Source organism: Ornithorhynchus anatinus, chromosome 19 (assembly GCF_004115215.2).
Source record: "Ornithorhynchus anatinus isolate Pmale09 chromosome 19, mOrnAna1.pri.v4, whole genome shotgun sequence".
NCBI classification, from domain to species: Eukaryota; Metazoa; Chordata; class Mammalia; order Monotremata; family Ornithorhynchidae; genus Ornithorhynchus; species Ornithorhynchus anatinus.
This window is the reverse complement of record NC_041746.1, coordinates 23,945,607-23,972,444: the sequence shown is the minus strand read 5'-3', so window position 1 is coordinate 23,972,444 and position 26,838 is coordinate 23,945,607. Positions and strand designations below refer to the sequence as shown.

The window sequence follows — 26,838 nt, the reverse complement described above, 5'->3', positions numbered from 1 at the left end:
TGGTTCAAATAGCTCCAGAAACGTTGAACCTATTTTCAGAGCAGCAATTTCACTTGAAAGGGTTGTGCTGTAGAGGGTAAAAATGCCTTTAGTCACTGGATGTAATGAAAATGTTGCATCTGGACCTAAACCCTTTCCATGAGAAAATTCTGTGGCAAGGATGCCGTTACCCTCAGAGTGGGCAAGGCTGAGCTGGGGCTTGTCTCGCCCTATTCCTCCAGTTTGGGTTCTGGTCTTGGGTTTCTGCTCTTTGCCATTGACTTTCCATTCATGGAAGCGAAATGGGGATGTGTTCAGCATTCCTGATCAGAAAAGGACCAGAGACGGGATCCCTCTCTTTGGCACCTATGTAGACATTCCTTGTAGACATTCTGTTGTCCTGTGGGTGTAAAGATGCCCGAACTGACAGTGTCGCCCTTCACGGCAGCGGGAGAGGCCGATGAATTCCTTGCAATCTGTTCTTCCCTGGATGTCTAGAGAGGTTTTGCTTTGGTCTTTGGGTTGAACCACTGTTTCCTGGGTGGTTCACGGTTTGAGACTGTGCTTTTTGTCCCTTGAGAAGCCAGGACCCTTGGCTCTCTCCTCGTTTCATTCCCACAAACCAAGGTCTACACCACATCGTCTGTAGCTATTTCCCAGCTGACCACAGCTATGCTGGACACTCACCCTTCAGGGAGTCCCTACGATGCGCCTGTTCATCATGCTTGGTGGCAAAGGCCAGTGGATTTGCAATAACAACGATGACAACGATGGTAATAATAGCTGTGGTATTTGTTAGGTGCTTACTATATGCCAAGCATTCCGGTGGAGACAATACAATTGGACTGGATACAGTCCTTGCCCTTCCCGGAGCTCTCAGTCTAAGAAGGAGGGAGAACAGGTATTGAGATCCCATTTTACAGATGAGGAAACTGAAGCATGGAGAAATGAACTGATTTGTCCAAGGCCTCCCGGCGGGCAAGTGGGATGGCAAAAGATTAGAACCCATGTCTCAAACGGGCATTAGAACCCTTGGGAAAGTAGCACGGTATTGAGGATAGAGCACGGGCCTGGGAATCAGAAGGTTCTAATCCCAGCTCCGCCGCTTGTCTGCTATGTGGCTTCGGGCGAGTCACTTCATGTCTCTATCTCAATTACTTCATCTGTAAAATGGGAATTGAGATTGTGAGCCTCAAGTGGTGGGACACAATCCCTATCCCCAATTTGTTTGGATCCACCCCAGAGCTTAGTATAGTGTCTGGCACGTAGTAAGCACTTAACAAATACTACAGTTATCGTTATGACTCCGGATTCCCAAGTGTTTAATACAGTGAGGTGCACAGAAGCAGCATGGCCTATTGGCAAGAGCACGGGCTTGGGAGTCAGAGGTCATGAGTTCTAATCCTGGAACCACCACTTGTTGGCTGTGTGACCTCGGGCAAGTCACTTAACTTCTCTGGGCCTCAGTTATCTCTTCTGTAAAATGGGGATTAAGACTGAGAGCCCCACAAGGGACAACCTGATTACCATGCATCTACCCCAGTGCTTAGAACAGTGCTTGGCACATAGTAAGCACTTAAAATACCATCATTATTATTATTATTATAAATATCATTGATTGATCTCAGTCCTTTGCTCTTTCTGTGAACCCACCCTGCTTCTCTAGACATTTATTTGACACACATGTCCCACTGATTCATGAACCCGCGGATAATAGGTGCATGATATAACAGACTTTTTGTGTGAAAGAAAATCTTCAGTTGATACCAATCTACACATGTGCGGTGCTTTTTCCCTTTCACATCACACCCCGAGTTTCCTATTTACCTCTATCTGCAAATTTTATCTGCCTGGTAATGAAGATTTCCCTTCGGTCTAGTTCATGAGCTGCTGGAAAGGTGTATACTTCTAGGTTTTGACTTAATCTTGGACCAGGCTGATTCTGCACTGGCAGAGAACGGTGGCAAGAAGAGATACAATTCCCCGGCTCATTGCACATATTAATAGTCCTAAGAATAGTTCACAAGGTCGGCAGTCAGTGCCAGGAGGATACGACGCTTGTTCCTTCTGTTGCAATTCAGTCCAGGAGGGCTACCAAGTATTCAGCTCATCCTCTAGACTGTAAACTCACTGTGGGCAGGGAATGAGTCTGATTATCGTTCTACTGTACTTTCCCAAGCGCTTAGTACAGCGCTCTGCACACCGTAAGAGCTCAATAAATACAACTGAATGAATGCATGAATTTGTGTGAGCCAGAGCCAAAGGAAAGGAAGACTTTTCTAGGGAGGGATCGGTTTGAGCATGCTTCGGGGTTGCTTCCGGCAGCTGTGTGCCTCAGTCATCCGCCCCCTCTCAGCAGGGAACTTGTGTGAACTTGCATTCTGGCCAAGTGGGAACTGATCCAGCTCTATGTCTGACATCCGACTTGCTTCCCGTAGATATGGGCAAAACTGGAATTATCCTGTAGAGAATCTCTTTCCGAAAAAATGAGCCGGATCAGGTGGGACCCGTCACGGTGTCAATCGAAGAAAGCGGACGGCTGCCGTCTTCTCCTCGGATGGAGAGGGTTTTCCCAGGATTGCCTTGAGGAGATCTCTCTCATCACCCTGTCCTACTGTCACCGCCGAAGCTACGGTAGGAACCAGCTAATGTGACAAGATCAGGACATCCCCGCCCCCGAGATGGGAGGAAGTCAATTCTTCTTCTAGAGACCTAAAAGTTGGGACAGTGGAGTCCCTTTCAGCCTTGTATGTAAAACCCAGTGAATATGCGTCACATCTTTAACTTGCCCAGGAGATGAATATACGCACGGGTCTAATGTTGGTTATTATCATCATTAATAATATTAACAATAATAGTATTGAAATAATGACGGCATTGGTTAAGCGCTTACCACGAGTCAAGCACTGTTCTAAGCGCTGGGGTAGATAAAAGCTAATCAGGTTGGACACAGTCTCTGTCTCACATGGGGCTCACAGTCTTAATCAACATTTTACAGATAACTGAGGCCCAGAGGAATGAAGTGACTCATCCAAGGTCACACAGCAGACAGGTGGTGGAGCTGGGATTAGGACCAGGTCTTTCTGACTCACAGGCCCGGGCTCTATCCACTAGGCCATGCTGCGGCTTTCTGTATGCCAATGGCTAAGATACAATATAAACAGATTGGACACCGTCCCTGGCCCACATAGAACTCATAGTTGAAGGGGTGGGGCAATAAGTATTTAATTTCCATTCTACAGATGAGGAAACGTATATGAAAAAGGTTTTTTTTCTTCTATTTGTTAAGTGCTTACTTTGTGCCGGGCACCGCCCTAAGCAGCGGGGTAGATACAAGCTAATCAAGTAGGACACACTTTTAATCCCCATTTTAGAGATGAGGTAACTGAGGCACAGAGAAGTGAAGTGACTTAACCAAGGCGGCATAGGAGGCAAGTTGTAGAGCCAGGATTTGTTAGGCGCTTACTCTGTGCGCCAAGCCCCTAGACCCTTGGGCAAACTTACTCTGTCTCCTGGAGGTCCCATTGGGCCTGGAGGTCCTGGAAGTCCTGGAGTCCCCTGAAAAAAATACACAAACACACTTTTACACATAAATTTTGGGCAAAAGGCAACAACTCCCATCTTGTCTTTTTCTACCACTAGGAAGACGATAGGCGGTCTGTCAGCTCATTTGCAAAGCTGCTTGTTTTGGGGTTTTTTTAAATGGTATTTGTTCAGTGCTTACTATGTGCTGGGCACTTTACTAAGGACTGGGATAGATGCAAGCTGGCCAGTTTGGATGCAGTTCATGTCCCATCTGGGGCTCACTCTTAATCCCCATTTTACAGATGAGGTATCAGAGGTCCAGAGAAGTGAAGTGATAATAATAATAATGTTGGTATTTGTTAAGCGCTTACTATGTGCCGAGCACTGTTCCAAGCGCTGGAGTAGACACAGGGGAATCAGGTTGTGTCACGTGGGGCTCACAGTCTTAATCCTCATTTTACAGATGAGGTAACTGAGGCACCGAGAAGTTAAGTGACTTGCCCAAAGTCACACAGCTGACAAGTGGCCGAGCCGGGATTTATTTGCCCAAGGTCACACGACAGAAAAGTGACAGAGCCTGAATTAGAGCCCCAGTCCTTCTGCTTTCCAGGCCCATGCTCTACTCACTAGGCCACGCTGCTTCTCTCAAAACCTTCAGGGGCTCCAGTCCACAAGACAGATGGGTTCAGGGAAAGAGACCGGGTTGATAATTCCTCAGCCCCAGAGTTAACTCTTCCTCCAGATGCTCTAGGGTGAAGTTAAGCCAATCACCACTCGTTTCTTTGCACCTGACAGAAAGTGGGACCAAACCACCCAAGCGGGTTATCTTACCGACCGTCCTGGCAGGCCTGGCTCACCGGCATCCCCTTTGATACCTTGACGACCCTGAAGGGAGCAAAGAGACATATCCATTTTCAATTCAGGCAGTGACCAAGGAAAGTATTCTCCATTTAATCAATCCACAGTACGTACTGAGCTCTTATAATGTGCAGAGCACTGTACTGAGCCACTGGGAGAGGGCGATACAGCAGAATTAGTAGATACGTTCCCTGCCCATAACGAGCTTATAGTCTAGAAGGGGAGACAGGCATTAATATTAGTATTATGAAGTAAATTAAATTATGAATTAAATTATGAAGTAATTTATGATAAAGGATAAAGGCTCAGCTCATCGATTCAAAAATATACACACAAGTGATTTGTTGACTGTAAGCTTGTTGTGGTCATATACCAACTCTGCTATACCGTGCTCTCCCAGGTGCTTAGTACAGTGGTCTGCACACAGTAAAAACTCAATAAATACCACTGATTGAAATGCAGGAGGCACATCTTCTTGAATGTAAGTTCATAGTATCATGTTGTTTCCTGAAGTTGCTGGGCTGATGGTAAATTTCATTCGGTGGAAATGTTATAACCTGAGGTCTTTCTTTTTCCTTGTAGACAATAAGCTCCTTGTGGTCAGGGAATGTGTCTAGCAACTCTACTGTATTTTCCCAAGAGCTTAGTACAGTGCTCTGCACACAGTGTTTCATAAATGACCTGCCCTGATTGATATCCCTTCTTCCTCCTTCCACAAACTTCCAAATTACTCCCCAAAGGGCAACACAGACCTGGTTTTGTGGAATTTGGGGAAGAGGGTCCATACTGAGTTTTTTAACCTGTGAACATCCATTATACCAACGCATTCAGGCAGGGAACAGGGATTTTGGGTGACTTCTAGTAAAGTTTTTTGGAAGCAGAGTTTTCCTCATGACCAGTTTGAGAGGTGTCCCCTGGGAATTTGGGCAATCGAAAGACAGGTTCATCACTGAATGTAAAATACTAAAAAAGTAAAAAAAAAGTGGTGCTTCTTGGAGTATCAGAAGTCATCAAGTATAAAAAGAAGCCACTTTCACTGCCTAGACAGGTAGAGAACTTGGAGAAAATTGTTTTAAATTTTGCTGACAGACAAGTCCAGGGCATACAGAAATGGGTAGCATTCATTCATTTCATTCGATCGTATTTATTGAGTGGCCAGCACTATACCAAGCACTTGGGAGAGTCCAGTATAATGATAAACGGTCACGTTCCCTGCCCACAATGAGCTTACAGTCTAGACAGGATAGGGGGTGGGGGCTGTGCCTAGTTGAGAGAGGTACAAAGAACACTTACTTGTTCTCCAGGAATTGATAGGCCATTGGGTCCCTGAGGGCCTGGGGGTCCCTGAGGGCCTGGAGGACCAGAATCACCGCGAGGACCTGGAGGCCCCTGCAAAGGAGGTAGAAAGAAAGAAAGCAACATCAAGTCGCCGTGCAATTTCATCTCCCCAGAACATTCCTACACAGTCAGACTTTGGGTTTCATCACAGAGCGGCTCTGGCAGCCTGCTGATGAGGGGATTTTGTGTGTTTTTATTCCTCAGCCTCCCAAAGAGAAAAGTAAAGGCTTGGTTTTATGCCCAGATAGGTTAAGTGACTTTCTCAACATCACACAGCACAACGGGGACTTTATCACTCTTATTTATCATTTATGTTTGGGTCAGGACAAACCAAACACATCATTATTTGACACAGATGCTCCCAGTAAACACAATCTGGATTCATACTCACAATTGGTCCGTTGATACCTCTTTCACCTCTGGGACCTTTAGAACCAGGACCTCCCTAAAATAGATTTGTAAAGCATTATTTGTTGTGAGTCCAGAATACATACCCAGAGGGAGGTAGGCAGACGATATTTGACATATAAATAATACTGAAATAAGTCATGTATCCACAGGACACAGTCTCCTATTTCAAAACTCTAAACAAAAAGCATCCCATGGAAGTAAACATTTCATGACACACAAAAGGGAGGAAACAAACGTTTCGACACTGTATATTGGTAGCTGCTGAGTCTTTCAGTTCAGTGTTCCACTTCTCGATAGTGCAATGTCTTAATTGCAATGTGGATTTCTGGGCAGGAAAAAAAAATTGCTTGCAATCAGGGTATAGGAGGAATTGAGCGAAAGAAATCACTCAACATTCTCTCTCCAGCCCTAGGTGGAAAGGAGGTGTGGGGGATGTGGGGTCTGAGTCCAATCTCTGGTTATGCCATTATAAGAGAAGCTCTGGAGAACTGAGTTTGGAGATCTGCAGGTGATTCAGGGAAGGCCCAAAGAGCCAGAACAGCCTGTTGAAAAGGTGAGAAGCAGCAGGGACCCGTCATCTCCACAAAATGAGGAATATTAGGAAGGTACTAGCTGTAGCTGTGACTGACGCTGTAGTAGGCTCCAAGCTGCAAGATGACCCTCACTCTACTCTTCCAGTCCTGATTTGCTCTACTCTTCTAGTCCTGATATGTTCCTTTTATTCACCCACCCGACCCAAATTCCACAGAATTTACTTACGTATCTGTAATTTATTTATTTATATTAATGCCTGTCTCCTCTTCCAGACCGTATGCTCACTGTAGGCAGGGAATATGTCTGTCAGATTGTACTCTCTCAGTGCTCTGCACACAGTAAGTGCTCAATAAAGATGATCGATTGACTGCCACAGCATTCTATAGCTTTTATTTTGGTTTTGTGTTTTTCTCTTATCTTCGCCATTATTGTGTTTTTTGTGTTTGTATTGTTTTAATGTTTCCTTATGTATCTGTCCCCTTTCCCTTTAATTCTTAGGCTGTAAGCCCCTTGAGGACCAATCTGTCTAATTCTCACCCACATGTTCTTCCCCAGCACAGTAAGAGCTTAATAAATACCATTACTATTATTATTGTTATGAGCCACACTAAGCCACAACAGGACACAGATTGCTTGCTTTTACAGATGAGGATCTGAGGCACAGAGAAGTGAAATGAGTTGCCCAAGGTCACACAGCAAATAGGTGGCGGAGCTGGGATGAGAACCCAAGTGCTCTGACTCCCAGGACCAAGTTCTACCCACTGGGCAATGATGCTTCTCTATGATTTATGATACAGTTGGGATGACCCTCTGGAATAAAGACCAGAAGGAGACCCAGTGACCTTTTCTAGGAATGAGATTCTTTGGTCAGTGGATTTAGAATGAACTCTGATCTAGTGAATGTTCTTATGCGATGAACTTCCATAAATGGCTGTAAACCAAATCCCAGCCTGAAGTTTATTTTGGGGTTTTCTACCTGATTCCCTAAACCTGTGTGTGCCCCCAATTCCTCTGAAGCCTGGGAACATTCTCTACTTAAAAATTGACAAGTTCAGGAATGAGTTCGGGACATGGGGTGCTGCCTTAAAAATCTCGATTTTTTTTTTCAAGGTGCTGACTGCAAATGCTCCCTTCCTCTCACTTTCTCCATATGAATTCAGTTTGAAACCTTCAGGAGAGACACAAAGCCTCGTTGGCTTTTTCTTACCGCAGGTCCCGGGGGTCCTGGGGGTCCAACACTGTCCTGGGTACACGTACATGCATTTGGAAGAGCAGGACACTTCGCTTCATCTCTCTGAAATGTTCAAAACAATTGTCAGCCGCTCTTGGAAGAAGAAAGATTTGATTCGCCTCCGCTCTCCCACACACGCAAAGCTGGCCTCTCTCCCTGGGTCTCTAACGCTGGGGAATGAGATTCTCCAATAATCTCTCCCCTCACCAAAAAAAAAAAAAAAAGACAACCAAAAAAGGATATTTGAAATGCCTAATTAAGCTTCTTCCTGTAGGTTTCCTGTAAGATATCTTACAAAGACATTTTTAAGTCGAAGGCCTTTAGGGAAGACGTCCAGTGGGCAAGATGTACCCAGAAATTCATATAAGCGTGCACCCCCACACAGACCCCCTTCTCCCCCACATCCAGGAATGTTGCACTCCATCTCCTCAAGTTATTCTAGTGGCTCCTATCTATTTAGGTTAGTTTCATCAAGATGAATGACTTCCACTAAATCACCTAATACATCCTGTTTCAGTGCAATGCTACCCTTCCAATGCCCCAACACCATCGACATTCTTAGACTCTCGGCCATTCGGCGTCTGTCGCCTTTCCAAATCTAAACGGTCTCATGGTCACCACCCGCCATAAGTCAACAGCACTTAGTACGGTGCCTGGCACATAGCAAGCGCCTAACAAATACCGTGATTATCATTATTATTATTATTTGGGAAGGAGCTGATTGGACCAAAACGACGCTCAAGTTTCATAACTATCAGGAACGCTGAGGGTTATTAGGATTTCGTCAGATAGGCTGATGGGGAAACCGAGACTGCAGATGGTGGTTCTTTGTAACGCCTTGTACTGTCTCCCAGGGGACTCCAGTGGGCCCTGGGATATCCTCAAGCTTGAAAGAGAGAGGGTCCGGGAAAGAAGGGTTACTAGAAACCATAACAACTGATAAGAGTGAAAGTGTTTACATATTCTTGTGCTTCACATTTGGAGAAACGGCTGCTGCTGCAGCTGTTGCTGCCAATATTATTTCCTCTCTTAGACTTCTCTCTGTCAGCAGGTCGCAATCATGATTTGCTACCAGAGTAGAACGGCTCGTACCACCTATCCAACCAGACAGGGCTAACCAGCCCCTGCTTCATTTTCACTTACCCTGGATGGGATATCACAGCAGCGATCTCTACTCGTCCACACTGGGCTACACACGATGTCGAAACTCTGGATTTGGAACTGCAAAACAAAGCTTCGTCAATTATTTGGCGTCACGCCGAGGGGATGGGAATATCAAGTAAAATCCCACAGGGGTTTGTTAGTCAATAACCTGACTGGTGACATAGATGAAGGAAATGAGACGCTGATCACTGGGTATGCAAATATGGACAGGGTAAGCACTTCTGGGAAGTCAGGAATAGGTGCGAAAGCATTAGACAAATTGGGAAAAGGGTCTTAAAAGAACATAAACTGCAATAGAGACAGATATCCGTAATTTATTTATTTGCATCCTTTTTTCACCCCACTCTCAGCCCCACAACACTTAAGTAGATATCCATAATTCATTTACTTTTATTAATGTCTTCTCCCCCTCTAGACTGTAAGCTCCTTTTGGACAGGGAATTTATCTGTCAACTCTTTTGTACTGCACTTGTACACTGCTCTGCATGCAACTGATTGATTGATGTTGTTCCCTTAAGAAACGAACAACAAAATACACGCTGGGGAAAGGCTAGCTAACCATGTGTAGAACAGAAAATAACTCAGGAATCATAGCTGACCCTAAGATAATAGAATTAATCATTTACTTGACCCCAAGCTAATACGTGAATCAGAGATTTAGATAATTATAAAACAAGTCCAACATGATGCTGGAGGAATCATTAGGATTATGACATGCAAGACTCGTTAAGAATCTCTCCAGTGTGTTCTGCACTAATCAATCAATCAGTGGCATTTATTGAGAGCTTAATGGGTATAGAGCACAGTACTGAACCCTTGGGAGAAAATAATACAAAAAAATTGGTAGATAGATACCTTCCCTGCCCACAAAAATTGATCCATCAAATGTATTCATTGAGCTCTTACTATGTGTAGAGCACCGTACTAAGCGCTTGGGAAAATATAATGCAACAGAGCTGGTGGATAGCTATCCCTGATCTCAAGGACTTATCTTGCTAAAAATTTTACTTGAGTCTGGGTTCGGTTTTGATCACCGCACCTTAAACAGGATATGGAGAATTGAAAGCACCACAAAGGGGAGAATGATCCAAATAGGCCTGTGAGGAAACATTAAATGAATTGGGGAGGTTTCGCTTGGGGAAGAGAGAGCTGAGGGGATACTTTAACTGTCTTCCAGTATACCCAAGTGATTTCCCAGAGAAGCTGACCTACTGATCTCCAAGGATCATGAGACTGAGTTGATTTTTGTTTAAGCAACCTTGGAGAAAGATTGATTTGCAAGTATCAACCCATTCCCAGTCCATCTTATTGACCTGAGAAACCACTCTCCATGTTCACTAAAGACCAAATGAGAGGAAATGGACTTGGATGGAAACAGAGGCATAAGGAAAAGCTTTCTGACCATCAAACAGATAAAATACTGGAAAGGACTTCAGAGGGAGATTGAGGGGTAAACACAACTAAATGCTCCTGTTTAGCTCCTGTTCCTGTTCTGGAACAAAAGAGAAGTTGATTCTGGCCCACCACCAAAGAAAAATGCTTCTCACTGTGTAAAAAGGAGCTTTTATACCTGCTGGGTGCCTGGGAATCTTTAATTGGAAACCAGCCTGAAAACGCTTTAAATCTGCTTTGAAGCATGTGTGCATGTGCATGTGCGTGTGTGTGTTTGTGTTTGTATGTGTGTGTGTTGATGTAGGACCCCAAATTCAATCTGCCATTTCACCCCTGTTTAGATTAGGGCTTTTGATCTCTTTCCTTGGGGCTAAATTTTACCCTTTCATTTAACTTACAAGTTTATACAGTCTATCTTCATTCCGAAGATACTTCCTGTTGCAATCTCCCTTTGCCCCCTTTAAATTCAAGTTACTTCCAAACTGGTAACTGGCCTCTGATGTTAAGCCTAATTATACAAGCACAGAGCGGCTCTATAAGGAGCAAAAAGGGAACCAATGACTTCAGGGGTATTAATTCCTTAAGTCAGAGGAAAGGAATTAACTTCTGGCTGTTGGAGTCAATTTGTTTACGGTAGCATTCAACACATCACCTGAGAACTTGATGTGTTAAAATTTCTAAGTAATTTTATATTGCTAATGAAGCCTTATAAGCACACACTTTTTATTCTAAAGGTATCTAGTAGAATGATCATGAACAAAGGTTTGATCAGGATGGAAAACAAAAAATTATTTATTTAGGTTCAGATGACGCGACATCAAATTAACACAGATTTTTGTTAATACTGATTTTCTCTAGTTTTCCTTTCTGCACATGTCCAGGTGTCCCAGGGTGGGGAGAGGGGAAGGGGAGCACATAGGGGTTCTGGCCTGGATTGTCCATGGAACTGACCCAGGAATGGCTGATGGTCTTATGGTTTTGGAAGTAGAACTGCCCCTATGACTTTCTGATTTATGACTTTTGAAAATCAGTATGGAGGATAATCTAATCTCAGATTCATAAGTACATTTTTGAGTTTGGGGCATCTAACTATTATGAAGAGTGGGGGGTTACACCGTGTGACATATTAGCCAATTTTTCAATTTCAGAAGCAAAAGTAAGACTCACTGTGCTTGAGGCAAAAATAAAATTTCAGACTGACTTACTGTTGCTGATTTCCTATCGCCTTTCATGAGTTTTCCAAGTATTTCATAGCCATCAGTCGTGATGTTTCCAGCCTCCTGAATTCCTTTTTCTGCGATCTCATAGCAGTCGATGAAAATCTTAACATTCTTTGAGGTAACTACAAGATGAACCTGAAAAATCAAAAATGTTATGGCATGAGCAAAATCTCCATTTTTCTTCTTTGGGGAAGAAATGGGCTAGTATTTCTTAGGGTTTTACAGCCAGTCCCAGTGTCTTAAATTCTTTTTGAACAAACTAAATTAAGTTTGGATCATATTCAAGGAAGAAACAGCTATAATTTAAAAAATGAGACACACTATTCTATAAAACACCCCAAACAAAAATCAAACATTAGTATTTACTGAATGCTTAGCTTAGACTGTGAGCTCTATCTGGGATGGGGACTGTGTCCAATCTGATTATCTTGCACCTACACCAGTGCTTACTACTGTGCCTGGCTCAAAATAAGCACTTAGCCAATGTCTCCATTAATATTATTATTATTATTATCACTATAATTATTATCTCTGTACACAATAAATGTTCAATACAGGCTCCGCACCCAAAGTGCTTGATACACAGTAAATGAGCATTTAAATACCACAATCATTTCTACATGCACTGTACTAACTGCTTGGAAGAGAGCAAAAGAAATAGAAGAAAGGAGTTTAGAAATAAAAGATTGGATGGGTGGGAAAAGAGAAACAAAGATAAATGAAAAAGATAAGGGAGAAGAAAATTCAGAAGTGAAGTTGGAATGAGAGAAATAAAGAAAACTGGGGCAATAAACAAAGGAGGTCACAAGAAATAAACGTTTTAGGAAAGGAAGAGTATGGAAAAAAGGTTGCGAAGAACAAGACATCTGCAGAACTAAATATGTTTCAACCTCAGTTGCAAAGCCTCTCCAAATGACTACCTGCAAAGCACAGTGAATATCTTGCATTCCCTTCTACCTTTGAAGAATGTTAACCAGAAAAGACTTACAGAGAGGAGAGGTGTGGAAGAAGTTGGAGAAGGGATGATAAAGTCTGTTGGCCAATAAATACAGAGAGTAGAAAAAGTTTCGTGAGCAAATTTGATTAATGAGCACAATTTCAGGAACCCAGTGCAGTCTGCCTCTCATTAACTATAAGCAGCATGGCCTAGTGGATAGAGCACCGGCCTGGGAGGCAGAAGGACCTGGGTTCTAATCCCGGCTCTGCCACTTGTCTGTTGTGTGACCTTGGGCAAGTCGCTTAACCTCTCTATGCCTCAGTTACTTCATCTGTAAAATAGGGATAAAGACTATGAAGCCCATATGGGACAGGAACGGTGTCCACCTGATTAGCTTGTATCTACCCCAGTGCTTGGAACAGTGTTTGATTCATTGTAAGTACTTAACAAATACCATCACCATTATTATTATTATAATGAAATGGCCATATTGGAATATGCAAAAATCAAGCCTTGTAAAAATACTCCAAATTCCATTCAAAGAATCAGTCTCTGGGACTCCAAATTTCTCAACAGCTCTTTCAACAAAAACATCTTCGAGCTCCTGTTTCGGGCAGCATGAAACTCGATGAATCGGTAATACGATGAATGAAAACACATCCTAAAGCAAATGAGTTGGATTCTTCTCTATTCAAAGAGCTCACCTCATTGAAAAACCAATGAACCAATTCCCCCTGCATGGCATTCTCCTTCAGACATTCATTAGTCAGCCATGGGGATTTCAGTCATCTTGAGAGGGACAGAAGTGCAGACCAACGAGGCTTTCCTACCAACAGAGCAGTGAAGCTCACTACTCAGGAAACAATACATGCATAGTGATTTGGGGAAATGTATCTGTTTATTGTCATATTAAGTACAGTGCTCTACACATAGAAAGCGCTCGATAAATACGAGTGAATGAACGCAATTGGGGAATTTGTTTCTAAATTTCAAATTCAATCTCAGAGATCTCCTCCCATGGGCTAGTTTCTCCTCAGGAATTTTCCACACAGAAAGGAAGGAGAATGCTACATTCTCCAGGCAAAAATTGGATGGCTCCCACGGACCAGAACTGCTCCAGGTTAAACATGAAGCTCAGCACCATCTAACGTTGGTGGAATTTGGGTTATGTAGACACAACTCTCCTCGGCGGGTGGCCGTGCCACTAATGCCTCCTCTCGGTCCTTCCCAGGAATCCCGCCTCCGCCACATTCCCCACCTCCTGACAAGGAGAAGCTCCAGATTTTTCCAAGTCCCCTGCCATGTTCTACAACCCCTGACAGCAGGTGGCTTCAGAGCAGTCTCCGCCATCTGGCAGGGATGAATTCTGGTGCTGGAGATGAAGTCAGTCTGCCAGTCAGTCGTATTTATTGGCGCTTACTGTGTGCAGAGCTTGGCACATAGTAAGAGCTTAACAAATACCATAAAACAAACAATATAACAGACACCTTCCCTGCTCAAAGTGAGTTTACAGCCTAGAGGGGACAAAGGAAAGCTGGCCAGGGAGTGCTCTATCTCTTTCATGCTGAACAGAAATAATAATAGTAATGATGGCATTTGTTAAGTGCTTACTATGTATAGGCACCGTACTAAGTGTTGGGCTGGATACAAGCAAATCGGTTGGACACAGTCCCTGTCCCATTTGGGGCTCACAGTCTCAATCCTCATTTTACAGATGAGATAACTGAGGCACAGAGAAGTGACTTACCTAAGGTCACATAGCAGACATGTGGCGGAGCCGGGATTAGAGTGCATGTTTTTCTGACTCCCACGACCGTGCTCTATCCACTAACTCATGACCCACTTCCTGACTGTGGCCTGTCAGTGAAATCCCCTCCAGCATTTCTTTATGGTATTTGATAAGCGCTTTCTGTGTGTCAGGCACTGTACTGAGCACTGGGCTAGATACAACCTTATTAGGTTAGACACAGTCCCTGTCCCACATAAGGCTCGCAGTCTTATTCTGCATTTTACAGATGACATCACTGAAGCACCAAGAAGTGAGGTGACTTGTCCAAGATCACGTAGCAGACAAGGGGGGAAGCTGGGATTAGTACCCGGGTCCTTCTGACTCCCAGGTCCAGGATCTATCCACTAGACCACGTTGCTTCTCCACGATAGAATAGTCCACGTGCACCCGTTGACATTTACCTTGTGGAAACTTCCATAAAACAGAGTCTTCACTTCGTCGGTATCAAATGTGACCGTCTGAATTTCACCTCTTGTGTCCTTGTTGAAGAATGACAATGTCTTGCTGGAAGCTAAAGTCAATATAAAATGCAACATAGTCTCAAAAGCCAGTGGCGACCAGCATAGGGTTTCTGCATTTTTCTGATCTCATTAGAGAGGACTGAGCAAAAGTACATTCTTGGGAGCCATTGCCCAGATTTCTGGCATTTGGCTGAGATGAAATCATTCATTCATTCATTCAATAGTATTTATTGAACGCTTACTATGTGCAGAGCACTGTACTAAGCGCTTGGGATGAACAAGTCGGCAACAGATAGAGACAGACCCTGCCGTTTGACGGGCTTACAGTCTAATCGAACCGAATTGGGTGATTCCTTTAGGTACTGAGGGAAAATCCTCCATGCAAAGAGATCTAAGAAGGTTTTAGAAGATAAAAATGGGAACAAAAGTTCAGCCATTTTAACCCACCCCCCGTTCTCTGGTTTATATCTATGCAAACTTCTGCTTACGATCAGCCACCACTCCGACTTGAGGCTTGTAGTCTCTATCCATGATCTGCCAAAGAGCGAACGGCTCATTGGGGGTTTCCGGAAGAAGTCGGAATAGCAGTATGATTGTGTAGGCTGGGGGCAGACCGTTAGGGTGCAGGTCTCTAGGAAATGAAGAAAGAAAGTGCTGCTTATCAAACAACATCGAGAAAATCGAAAAATCTGATTCAGATGAGACAGTTCAGTAAGAAGGACAGAAGAGAGCCACGGCCCCTCGGAAATCCCAAGATTTCCCCAGTGCATTTTTCTTCTCCTCACTTTACATTTTCCTACTTCCCATTCCAGCACCTACATCCTCCCAAACTCTCCAAGTACTTTGGTCCCTATCAATTTCCGTACTCTACTATCCAAGCACTTTTTCCTCTTATCTCTGTCTCCTGCATTAGATTGTAAACTCCTTGAGGACAGGAATTGGGCCTTTTTTTCTACTGTTCCCCCCGAAACCCTCTGTATAGGGCTTCACACTATGTGCCAGGCACAGTACTAAGCGCTGAGATGAATACAAGCTAATCCTACTCCTCAGAAAAGGGAGCACCTTTCAACTAGAAAGTCCTGTTTTGCCTTCCTAAAAGGAAGCAGGAATCTTGCCTGTTATGCGTCCCATATAGCAGTTCGTACCCCAAAGATCTTCCCACCAATCAGCATCCCTAGTCCCCTTCTTCTCCCACTTTGGCCCCTGCTTTTTGGAAACATAAATCTTCACCTTCAGCACTGCTAGGTCTGGAGCGCTAGGTAATGAATAAGAACGCAGTCAGAAGGGAACTGAAAAGGAGGAATAATAAGTTTCATACAGAGAGACCTCAAGAGCTGATTAATGTTGCTTTAAGGTAAGGGTACAATCAATTCTGAGATCAGCCGATGGGTGATGAAGGGAGAGGAAGTTAAAGGACTATGTTGATGCAGTTATACTTCTTACAGAAATGAAATTGTATTTTAATGGGAGCATGCCATCATCATGACCAGACAGTTCCAACTTTTTTATTTATTTCTTTTATTTTTTATTTTATTTATACTCAGAAACGTATTTCTGAGTGATTTGCATTCCCCTCCACTTGCTGTAAGTACATTTTTTCAACATGAGAAACTTTTTATTTGAATAAAGGAGAAGCCTGTTTTTAGTTATCTTACTCAGGGGCAGGCTTGCACTGAGTCAAATAATCAAATTCTCTGCTAACCAACAAATTGCTTTGCTCATGTCCAGTAGATCCTAACCACAGCATGTCACACCAAAGTAGATCTAGACAACCACAGCTATTAGCTGCTGGCATGATGAAACACTGAAAAAAAAAAATCCTGGCCTGTTGGAGGAGACTGAATAGAAAAATCACTAAGTGGGAAAGGAAGGTAATAATTTAGAGTACTAATGTTGCACTTCTCTTCACACATCCATCCTCTAGATTATGAGTTCCTTGTGGGCAGGAATTGTGTCTATCTACTTTACTGTACTCTCCCAAGTGCTTACTACAGTGCTCTGCCCACATAAAGTGTTCAGTAAAGGTCACTGAATAATTGAGTGATCCATCCTGCACGGTCTCATCAGAGCATGGTGGATTATAACCCTGGCTTCAGGTTGAGTTTTGCTGGTATGAAAGCTGAGGAGGAAAGAAGCAAGGAAAGAATACCTCACCCGGTCCCTCTTAACGGCCAAGAATGGTCTTCGGTATTTGCAGGTTTATTTGTTCAGTTTATTATACTTAATTGAATTGTACATACCCCAGTGCTTGGCACAGTATTTGACAAAGTTAGAGCTAAACAAATACCACATTGTCGTCGTCATTATTATTATTACACTTTAAAGAAAGAAAATGTTCCAGGGGCAGGAAGTGCTATGGAGAACCAGCATAGGGATAAAACCAGAGATCCTCTCTAGAACATAGTTACTTATTAATTGTGTGGCCTAGTGAAAAAATCATAGGCCTAAGAGTCAGAGGACCTGGATTTTAATCTAAGCTCTGCCACGTACTTATTGCGTGACCTTGGACAAGTCACTTAACTTTCTAGGCCTCAGTTTCCTCATTTATGAACTAGGGACTCTCCCTCCTTCTTAGACTGGGAACCCCATGGGGATAGAGACTGTTTCTGACCTTAATCTTTTATATCCACTCTGGGATTTAGTACAATGCTTCATACATAGTAAGCACTGAATAGGTATCACTATTATTATTAAATAAATCATGCAGAGAGAAGCACTGCTTTTCCAGAAGAGTACACATCAGAGTACCAAGATTGAGCTGAAATTACAGTTCAGCTAGTGAATAAGGAACAAAACAAAAATCTTTAAAGCAGTTAGATCACCTAAGGATTTACATATTAAGGAAAGTGTTGCTTAAGACAGGGACAATTTGCACGTCTGCTAAATAAAAATTTAAAAATCCCATCTCTAAATAGTGTAGGAGTTAAGCACTCAATAAATACAATACACTGAGTTGTTTTTACTGCCTAAGGTTTAATCTATCAAATCCTGAAAAGGGTAACTGAGCTCACTGGAGATTCCACAATGGTTTACAATGAATTAACAGAAAGATTCAAATTTCAAAAGAAGATATCTGGCTGACCATGAAAACCTCACACCCTGACTAAAGGAGCTGAAGAATTTAAGTGCAAGTTACAGTTCTGTCACTCTCACAGAATCCTCCGAGACCAAACAGGGGTTGAAATAAACACGGGGACATGCAGAAAAAAAAACTTCTGGAACTGGATGAACCGGTCTTAAACAAAACCACTCCAGCATGCCAAGCAGCTGAAATTAATTCATCACATATGCAACTGATGGGATACAACAATAGGCCAGGTCATGTGGCTGAGGAGACCCAGAATTAGGCTGAAGTGGATCAAGTAAGAAAACCTGACATTAAAGGGAGAATGGAAATGAGGAAACAGTGGAGAGATGTGGAGTTGGAGTCCACTAAATGTGCTGCGTTTGGGAAAATCTGTCTCTATAGCAATGGATACAATCATTCTTCTTCAGTAAGTAAAAACAGGTGGGATAAGGAAACTGAAAGGAAGCACTGCTTAGGATCCATTCAGAACATCAGCATCTATTTATTTATCTATTCACACTAATGTCTGTCTCCCCCTCTTGACTGTAAGATGGCTGTGGACAGGGAATGTGTGTGTTTATTGTTATATTGTACTCTCCCAAGTACTTAGTACAGTGCTTTGCACACGGTGAGTGCTCAGTAAATGCTATTGAATGAATGAATCAGCAACACATCTGAGCAACCTACAATGAACAGGAAGACAACTGCAGAGGTGGAATGACAGGATACAAAACACATTTAGCCTAATTTGGGAATGAAAACAGATATAATAATGTTGGTATTTGTTAAGCGCTTACTATGTGCCGAGCACTGTTCTAAGCGCTGGGATATCTTAAACCCATTTTGCAGGAGAGGAAACTGAGGCCCAGAGGTATTAAGTGACTTGCCCAAGGTCACAAAACAGGTCAGGGAGACAGCGAGGACTAGAACCCAAGCTTCCTGACTCCCATTCTCATGCTTTTTCCGCTAAGCCATAATGCACTCAGAAGATGAAAACACCCAGCATGGGGAAAACAAGACACAAAAATGAGTGAACACCAGTTCAGCGAACACCAGTTCAGCTGAAAGAATAATTGCATAGATGAGGAAGAAGGAAATGGAAAAGGACAAGATGCTTTTAGAAGAAAACTAGAATGAGAAAGCTTGAAAGACTAATCAAAACTGTTTATCTGATCGAAATGATATAACAGTGCTGGAATGTTTAAGATGTGCATATTTATTAGGAAGAGGTAGATTGTTAATAATGATAATAATAATAATGGTATTTGTTAAGTGCTTACTATGTACCAAACACTGTTCTAAGAGCTTGGGTAGATACAAGATAATCAGGTTGTCCCACGTGGGGCTCACAGTCTTAATCCCCATTTTACAGATGAGGTAACCGAGGGAGGGAGATGGAATGTGTTTAAGAGAGATAAATTCTACTAGTAGGAATTGCTACAAGAGTGAGGATTATGGAGGAGGAGAGACCCTCACTTCTACCTAGATAAATCATCTGTTTTTTGTTGTTTCATAAAGCATGTAGCGACTGGTTTGATTATCAGCAAAAACGCACACCAGATATGGTAATTGGGTTTTACGGTTCTCTCTTCATGCCCCCTCCCTCTGGAACACCAGCTGTCTACAAGGAGAACCTGCCTCAAAACAATAGACCCTTTGGTATTTTTGCCAGGCTTTTGTTGCACAATTCAGACTCCCTTAATCTGTTACAGTCTTTCAGTGGCCGGGGCCTGGTTTCTGGATCACAAATCATGTGCATTTCAAACGCAGCATTGCCAATTGGCTTGTAAATTTCCCCATTAACTTTACAAACATCTTGATAGCAGAGATGAGGCCAATCTGATGCTAGCGGAGACTGGGCCATGCAGTCAAGATCTACTTTGTTGGGACCTGAAGCCGGTGATCCCACCCCTGGCCTTATTCCGGGAACTCTGCCGTCGACTCAATCCCCACGTTAGATAGACATGGTATATGTGCTTCCCAGATCTGGGCCATGGCTCCACTGCAATCTTGAGCTGCTTCGAGGCCGTCGCTTGAGTCCAGGGAGCAAATACCTCGAGAAGCAATGTGGCCTCGTGGATAAAAGCACAGGCATGGAAGTCAGAAGGACCTGGATTCTAATCCCAGCTCGGTCACATATCTGCTGTGTGACCTTGGACGAGTCACTTCACTCCTCTGGACCGCAGCCACCTCATCTTTAAAATGGAGATTAAGATTGTGAGCCCCATGAGAGACATAGATGCTGTCCAACATGATTAGCTCGTATCTACCCCAGCGCTTAGTACAGTGCCTGGCACATAGTAAGCAGTTAACAAATACCATTAAAAAGCAAAAAGACAAGCCACAGAGACACAGCAGTTCTTGGACAGCTGTCAGTTAAGAGGATGGTGGATTAAGAAGAGCAATAATGATTAATGATTGTGGTATCTGTTGAGCACTTATTAGGGACGAAGCACTGGGTAGATAGACGAATATCACATCAGACACAGTCCCGGTATCACTTGGAAGTAGGAAGGAGAAAAAGAGGGAGAAATGGTGTATTCATCCCCATTTTGCCAATGAGGAACCTGAGGTCCAGAGAAGTTAAGTGACTTGCCCAAGGACACAGAGCAGACAAGTGGTGGAACTGGGATTAGAAACCAGGTCCTCTGGATCCAATTGTTGAGTGCTTATTTTGCGCCAAGTACTGTATTAAACGTTGGGGTGGATACGAAATAATCAGGTCAGACGTAGTTCCCGTCCCACATGGGGTCACAGCCTACTTCCGGTAACATGAGAATACAATCTCATAGGAAAAAGAGACCTCTAACTTTCACTTCACACTTTTGAATCCTAAACAGACTCATTCAAGATGCAATGTTCTAATCAGCGCTTAGAACAGTGCCTAGCACATAGTAAGCACTTAAATACTATTTTTTAAAAAATGAAAAAAATCTGATCACCCGCAGGGTATGAGGGGTCATAAGGACTCTTACCAGACATGCAGATACCAAGAAAGCTTTTTTCAACTAGACTCAGCCAATGCCTTATCTTTCTTTCTAGAACTTCACACTGTACCTGAAACAGTCCTCTGCCTATAGTGGATGTTCAAAATATACCATTGACTGTGATGATTTGCAAACCTTAACTCAGGGTGAATATCCACAGACTCCTAGAACAGGTGCCTATCTTTACACTTATGGTACATTTCCCCTTTTCCCCAAGAAGCTAAATAAAGTATTCAGAAAAAAATTGGTCCCCAAACTTACGATGTAGGTTGATTCACAAAGGCGTTTTTCTGGAGCCTATAAGCTGGATAACTAGGGAAAGAACCAGATTCCATTGATACTCCCTGTACAGAAGCAAAGTTCTTCTCTGTTAAGTTATAGGCTTCCAGCATCTTGAAGCCTTTATAGGATAGGAAAAACAATTGGTAAATGCAAGACATAAAAAACCTCTTTCCCCTCCAAAATAACCCTTTAATAATTAACTAAATAATATAATGGTTTGATATAATTTTTACCTGGTGATGTGTAACCATCCAGATAAATGAGAGGGCAGCCTGAAATGAAAGTATGCTCTCATTAGCATTAAATATCTACGATTGAACTAGTGCCTTTATAACAATAATAATAATTATGGTACTTGTTAAAGACTTACTGTGTACCTTAACAAGTACCAAAATTATTATTATTTTTATGGTACTAAGCCCTGGGGTAGATATGGGTTATTCAGGTTGTACACGGTCCCTGTCTCACATGGGGCTCACAGTTTAAGTAGGAGGGAATTGGATTCAGTCTCCATTTTCAGAGGAGGTAACTGACGCACAGAGATGTTAAATCACTTGCTCAAGGTCACACAGCAGGCAGGTGGCAGAGCCGGGATTAGAACCTAGGTCCTCTGACTCCCAGGCCCGTGCTCTTTCTACTAGGCCACCCTGCTCCTATGAGATCCTCAGCTTTTACCACTCTGAGTGAAACATGATGTCTTTAAGGCTTCAATTCCTAAAAGCACGTAGGAATGAGCCCTCTTATGCATGACTCACGTTATATGGTGTTCATTTGCAGCCCAAGGAAATAACCAGTCTACTGGGGAGAACAATACAGCTTTGTCACCTTGTGAAAAGTTTTCTTCTCCCAGAAGGATATCAAAATACAACACGAGATTTCAGATGAAACCCAGGATTTGGGCCTATGAGTCAAGGATGTACGAAAATACTTTTTTTTTTTTTTTACCATAAAAGGATCATTGCATCTTCGAGGCTAAAATTAGCCATTTGGATGGCAACAGGCTCAGCCTAATCTCGATAGGATAGATAGCACATTTGACAGCTCCAATGCAGACTTTTTTAGAACTCTTTGGATCCAAGAATGAACTACAAATACTGCACTATGAAGGTGTCTTTCTAGAGGGAATGCTATTTCTCCTAAATGGTCCTGCAACTTAAATTCACGGCAGTGAGCAGAACTCTGCTAACTGGTTACTTACTCGAAGTGGCAGTTTCACAGACAAAGGTGATTAGGTTATCTTCGATCTTCTCGAAAGATTCGAAGTCATCGACGATGAAGACGTGGCGTTCGCTTGGCTTGCTGGCGATGTTTGCGAGTTCGTTGTAATCCACGTCGGCGACACCAACCACAAAGACGCTGAAACCTGCAAGAGTAAGGCATCCACACAGGAATTAATACATGATGTTCAGCTGTCATTGAGCAATTCCAGTAAGATCCTACTCATGAAAACTCATTGTAGTTCCTTTGTTCTTAGGCCACTCTGTGAATTATTTCTCTTGAAATGACATGATCTAATGAGAAATATGCACCTTTTACAGATTTTTCTGTCTTCTAGCATTTGATGGATTAGTTTTCCTAAACTGAAATTACAAAACCACTTTGGGCAGGAAAAACAATTCTTTATACAACGGATCCACCCTCCCCATTCCCCTGTGTAGTCTGCACTGATCTCAGACTGGAGGGTTGGGAGTGTGTTGTGCCAAACACCCTCCCTTTTCCCCCAAATTAATCCCAGCTTCTCTCCCAGCTCCTTTAGGAGCCTCATTCTCGCTTCCGACCGCCAAGGGTCTCTCCATGTCATACCTAGGAGTTGTAGAACTTCTGAATTTATTCATATACATGTCAATTTCCAGTGATTCTCTGCCTTCAATACCAGCTAAAATAACAACAGAGGTCACTTTAGGAGCACCCAGGACTCCCGATAGCCTCTGCTAGGTCCTAAAATTTGCCAGTTATACCTTTCTGTTAAGCGCTTATTGAATGACTGGTACTGTACTAAGCGCCAGGGTAGATACAAGATTATCAGGTTAGACTCAGTCCGTGTCCCAAATCAGGCTCATTTTGCAGATGAGGTAACTGAAGCACAGGGAAGTTAAGTGACTTGTCCAAGGCCACACAGCAGGCAAGTGGCAGAGTCACTTCTTAATCTCGTTCACTGTCTCCACTTAATGCCTTTCCATCCCATAACCATGATTGCCCTGTAAGGTTGTTCTGAGTCTCCTAAACCTTTTCTCTGCACTCACTCTCTCAAGGAGCTCATTTTTTCCCACGGCTTTAATATTACTACTACTCCTATTACTAATAACAACAATCACGGTATTTGTTAAGCCCTTACCATGTCCCAAGCGCTGTACTAGTCTCTGGGGTAGATACCCTCTACACAGGTCGGAAATAGTCCCTGTCCCACAAGGAACTTACAGTCTAGGAAGGGTGGGAGAACAGGCTATATCTTTCCCGGGTCGGCCGGATTTGGGGATCTCTCCTTATGCACCCCAAGTCTTTGAACCCCCTATCACTGCCACCAAGTCAACCTCATTCCCAGACACCTCTCTGAAGGCAAGGGAATCATTTAAGGAGTAGCCTACCAACTATTTTCCAGAACCAGCTGTAGGAAGCTCACAGAGACAAGGTTCCAACCTCCTTGCCTCACAATTATCTGGTACCAGTACTCCCTCTTTTTTATGGTATTTGTTAAGCACTTGCTAAACACCAAACACTGTACTAAACACCATGATAGACACAAGCTGATCAGGTTGGACACAGTCGATGTCCCAAGCGGAGCTCACAGTCTTAACCCCCATTATATAAAAGAGGAAACTAAGACACAGAGAAGTGAAGTGACTTGACCTAGGTCACGGAGCCGACATGTGGCAGAGCTGGGATTAGAACTCAGGTCTTCTGACTCCCAGGCCTTCGTTTTTTTTTTTTCTTTTAGGCCACGTTGCTCCTCACAGATCCTTCCAAATCCTTCCCTAGATTCTCTAGACTGTAGGCTCTATCCCCGTGGGCAGGGATCGTATCTGTTAATTATTATATTGTTCTCTCCCAAGTGTTTAGTACAATGCTCTGTACTGAGTAAGTGCTCAATAAATATGACTGAATGAATAGAAGGTATTATCAGCCGGTCCACTGAACGTCCCTCAGGGAGAGGCAGTTGGGGGTTCATCTCCTGGGTTCTTCTTTCCCTTCCTGAGTGTGGGGTTTAGTAGCAGATCCCAAAATAGATGTTAGCCAGCTACAGGCAGAAGCTGGTCTATGATGCAGGTCTTTGATTTCCCAACCGGTTTTCTGTCCACAGGTACATCAGCAGGGCTAGTTCTCCATACTGCCCCTAGTTATCGTTCATTTTGCTCTCCAATCCCATCCTCCAAAACTGAGCTGCAATGGGCAACCTCTCAATGCTGGTGAAGTCATTCCCTTTCAGGAATCTACTGAGATCCTACTTTCTTTCCAGTTGCTATTGCAGGGGGCTTAAGGGAGACTTTGATGAAGCTGTGCAAGAAGTCGAATGTTTCGCCGGGGGTTGGCTTATGTTGGATAATACTTCTCCGTCTTGTGGATCTCCGATTTATGTGAAGCTGTCTTGTTGCCATGTGACTGTTGGATAGAGAATTCCAAAGAACGTGGTGGTCTTCTTGATTCTGTATTCCGTTTCTTTGTTGTGTGTTACTGGCCGGCTTGCTGCCAAAATAGTCGAATGCTGTACTGTACATATGGAACACTATTAGAATCTCCAGAGATGTATCAAAATGTTTGCTCTGGTGGCAGTCAATATAGCCAGGATCGCTTAAGTGTTGGTATATCTTCTCTGGTCTGACAGGTTCCTTGAGCATAAAATTTGATGCTGACCTCAGAGGCATTCTCATTAATCCAGTCTTGGTGGCATCGGCTAGCACTGGCTGGGACCAATACATACATGGTAGACAGTATTCCTTAGAGACACCCATTCACGGGTCTACTGGAAGAGGCCAATGGGATTTCTTGCTCTGAGAGGGATGCATGCTTTCACAGTGCTGGGAAGCTGCTTCAGATGTGTCACTTTCCAGAATTTGATGGTCAGCTGTCACGTGTTCTGCATCTCCCTCTGGATTACACTGGCTTTGTCATCACCCACCTTTTCCAGCCTTCCGTTTTGTCTTAACTTCTGAAACCACCTTCTTCCGGTTAGATTAGAGGTTGGAAAGGAGGGACAGGGAAGATAGCCTCTAGGGAGGAGGAAGGTTAAGGGTCCAGGGTTCTTGGAAGCCGAACACTGACTCATCCAAGGTGGCTACTGACAGGTCAGATTATGGCTCAGTGAGTCACCATGACTGCATTCGGGGTTCACACGGGGTCAGACATATTGGGTTTAGTGGCCCCCAGCAGAGAACAGACTCCCTGACTCCCGTCACTACTGCATTTGGGCTAAATCAAATCTAGACTGTAAGCTCGATGTGGGCAGGGTTTGTGTCTGTCAAATTGTTATAGTGTACTCTCCCAAGCACTTAGTACAGTGCTCTGCACACAGGAAGGGCTCAATGAATACTATTGACCCACTGACATTCGGAAGGGTGAAGAAAATGATTGTGGGATGGTGAAGGAACGTCAGGGATAATCCACAAATGGGTAAAACGGAACTTCCCAACCCATATTCCAGAATTGGAGGGCAGCAGCATGTCCAAAGGACGGCACGGAATTCAGCAGCTTTGGAAGGATGTGCAGGGTTTATAGCTATGTGAAGGAAACATGAGAAACAGACTCCTCAAGCATTTTTAAGATAATCCTCTGACTCACCCGGAATCACAAGCAAAATTCTGGCAGACACTGTTCTTATGTGCAGAGGATCGATTCCTCGTAAAGAACAATCCCATTTTGGCATCAGTGGCACGGCCTGCCCTAGAACTGACTCTAGAGCTCTTTGGCTCAGCCCTTAGAGGACTGGGTCCCAGACCAGACCACGGGCGTGGGAAACAAAGATATTCTGAGCATCAGCTCCACAAACCGGCCTCGCACATTTCCACTGGGAGAGGAAAGTATTCTCTTTCTTAGAAAATGGTTAGACCCATATGTGGCAGCCTTAACCTTTTGAAGAAATTGACATTTCTAATTAACAGTCAAAATATCAACAGCATGTACTGAGCAGCTACTGTGGACAGTGCATTGTTCTGGGTCCTTGGGCACGCTACAAAAGAAATAAAAGCCTCCCTGTCCTCAAAGAGCTCACAACTGAATGGGCTGTTGTATCAACTCTTGAATCTATGACAATTCAGTGTAACATTAAACATCTTCATAATCTATGAAATAATTCAAACATAAAAATATGCATCATACAGACTGATGAAGAGCGAATGACAAGAAGTAGAGATGCTCACTTGAGTGTTTGAAGTAGTTAAGGAAGCAGTTAGAGGTATAAATCAAGCCAAGCTGAAGCATATGCTTACCAGACTGTTGTATGACCAGAGCTGCTTTCCTAACTTCGTCCTGAGAGCGGCCATCTGTAACCACAACCAGGACCTTGGGGACAGCTTTCCTCATGCCACTCTCCCAAGTCAACACCTTCTCTTTGATAAATGTAAGGGCTTTTCCTGAAAACAGAATGCCAAACCTTAGGCTTTGAAACCAAATGTTGCCAATTCAAACCTGTTCCTTTCCTGGCTTACGGAGTGGAACACCGGGAGTTGAGA

General features: G+C 43.4%; 1 protein-coding gene across 4 annotated transcripts in view; it reads right to left on the bottom strand.

The window, feature by feature from the left end:
- The window catches only part of COL12A1 (collagen type XII alpha 1 chain), a 151,778-nt gene that overhangs the window by 17,108 nt on the left and 107,832 nt on the right, over window positions 1–26,838 (bottom strand). For all 4 annotated transcript variants that reach the window (XM_029047119.2, XM_029047120.1, XM_039914749.1 and 1 more), the window contains 13 exons: window positions 26,596–26,739; window positions 22,374–22,538; window positions 21,409–21,447; window positions 21,155–21,293; window positions 15,328–15,470; window positions 14,780–14,889; window positions 11,638–11,787; window positions 9,020–9,097; window positions 7,853–7,939; window positions 6,092–6,145; window positions 5,656–5,751; window positions 4,336–4,389; window positions 3,484–3,537 (listed from right to left, as the gene is read on the bottom strand). In XM_029047119.2, coding sequence (XP_028902952.1) covers window positions 3,484–3,537; window positions 4,336–4,389; window positions 5,656–5,751; window positions 6,092–6,145; window positions 7,853–7,939; window positions 9,020–9,097; window positions 11,638–11,787; window positions 14,780–14,889; window positions 15,328–15,470; window positions 21,155–21,293; window positions 21,409–21,447; window positions 22,374–22,538; window positions 26,596–26,739 — 1,313 coding nt within the window. The remainder of the gene's footprint in view (window positions 1–3,483; window positions 3,538–4,335; window positions 4,390–5,655; window positions 5,752–6,091; window positions 6,146–7,852; window positions 7,940–9,019; window positions 9,098–11,637; window positions 11,788–14,779; window positions 14,890–15,327; window positions 15,471–21,154; window positions 21,294–21,408; window positions 21,448–22,373; window positions 22,539–26,595; window positions 26,740–26,838) is intronic.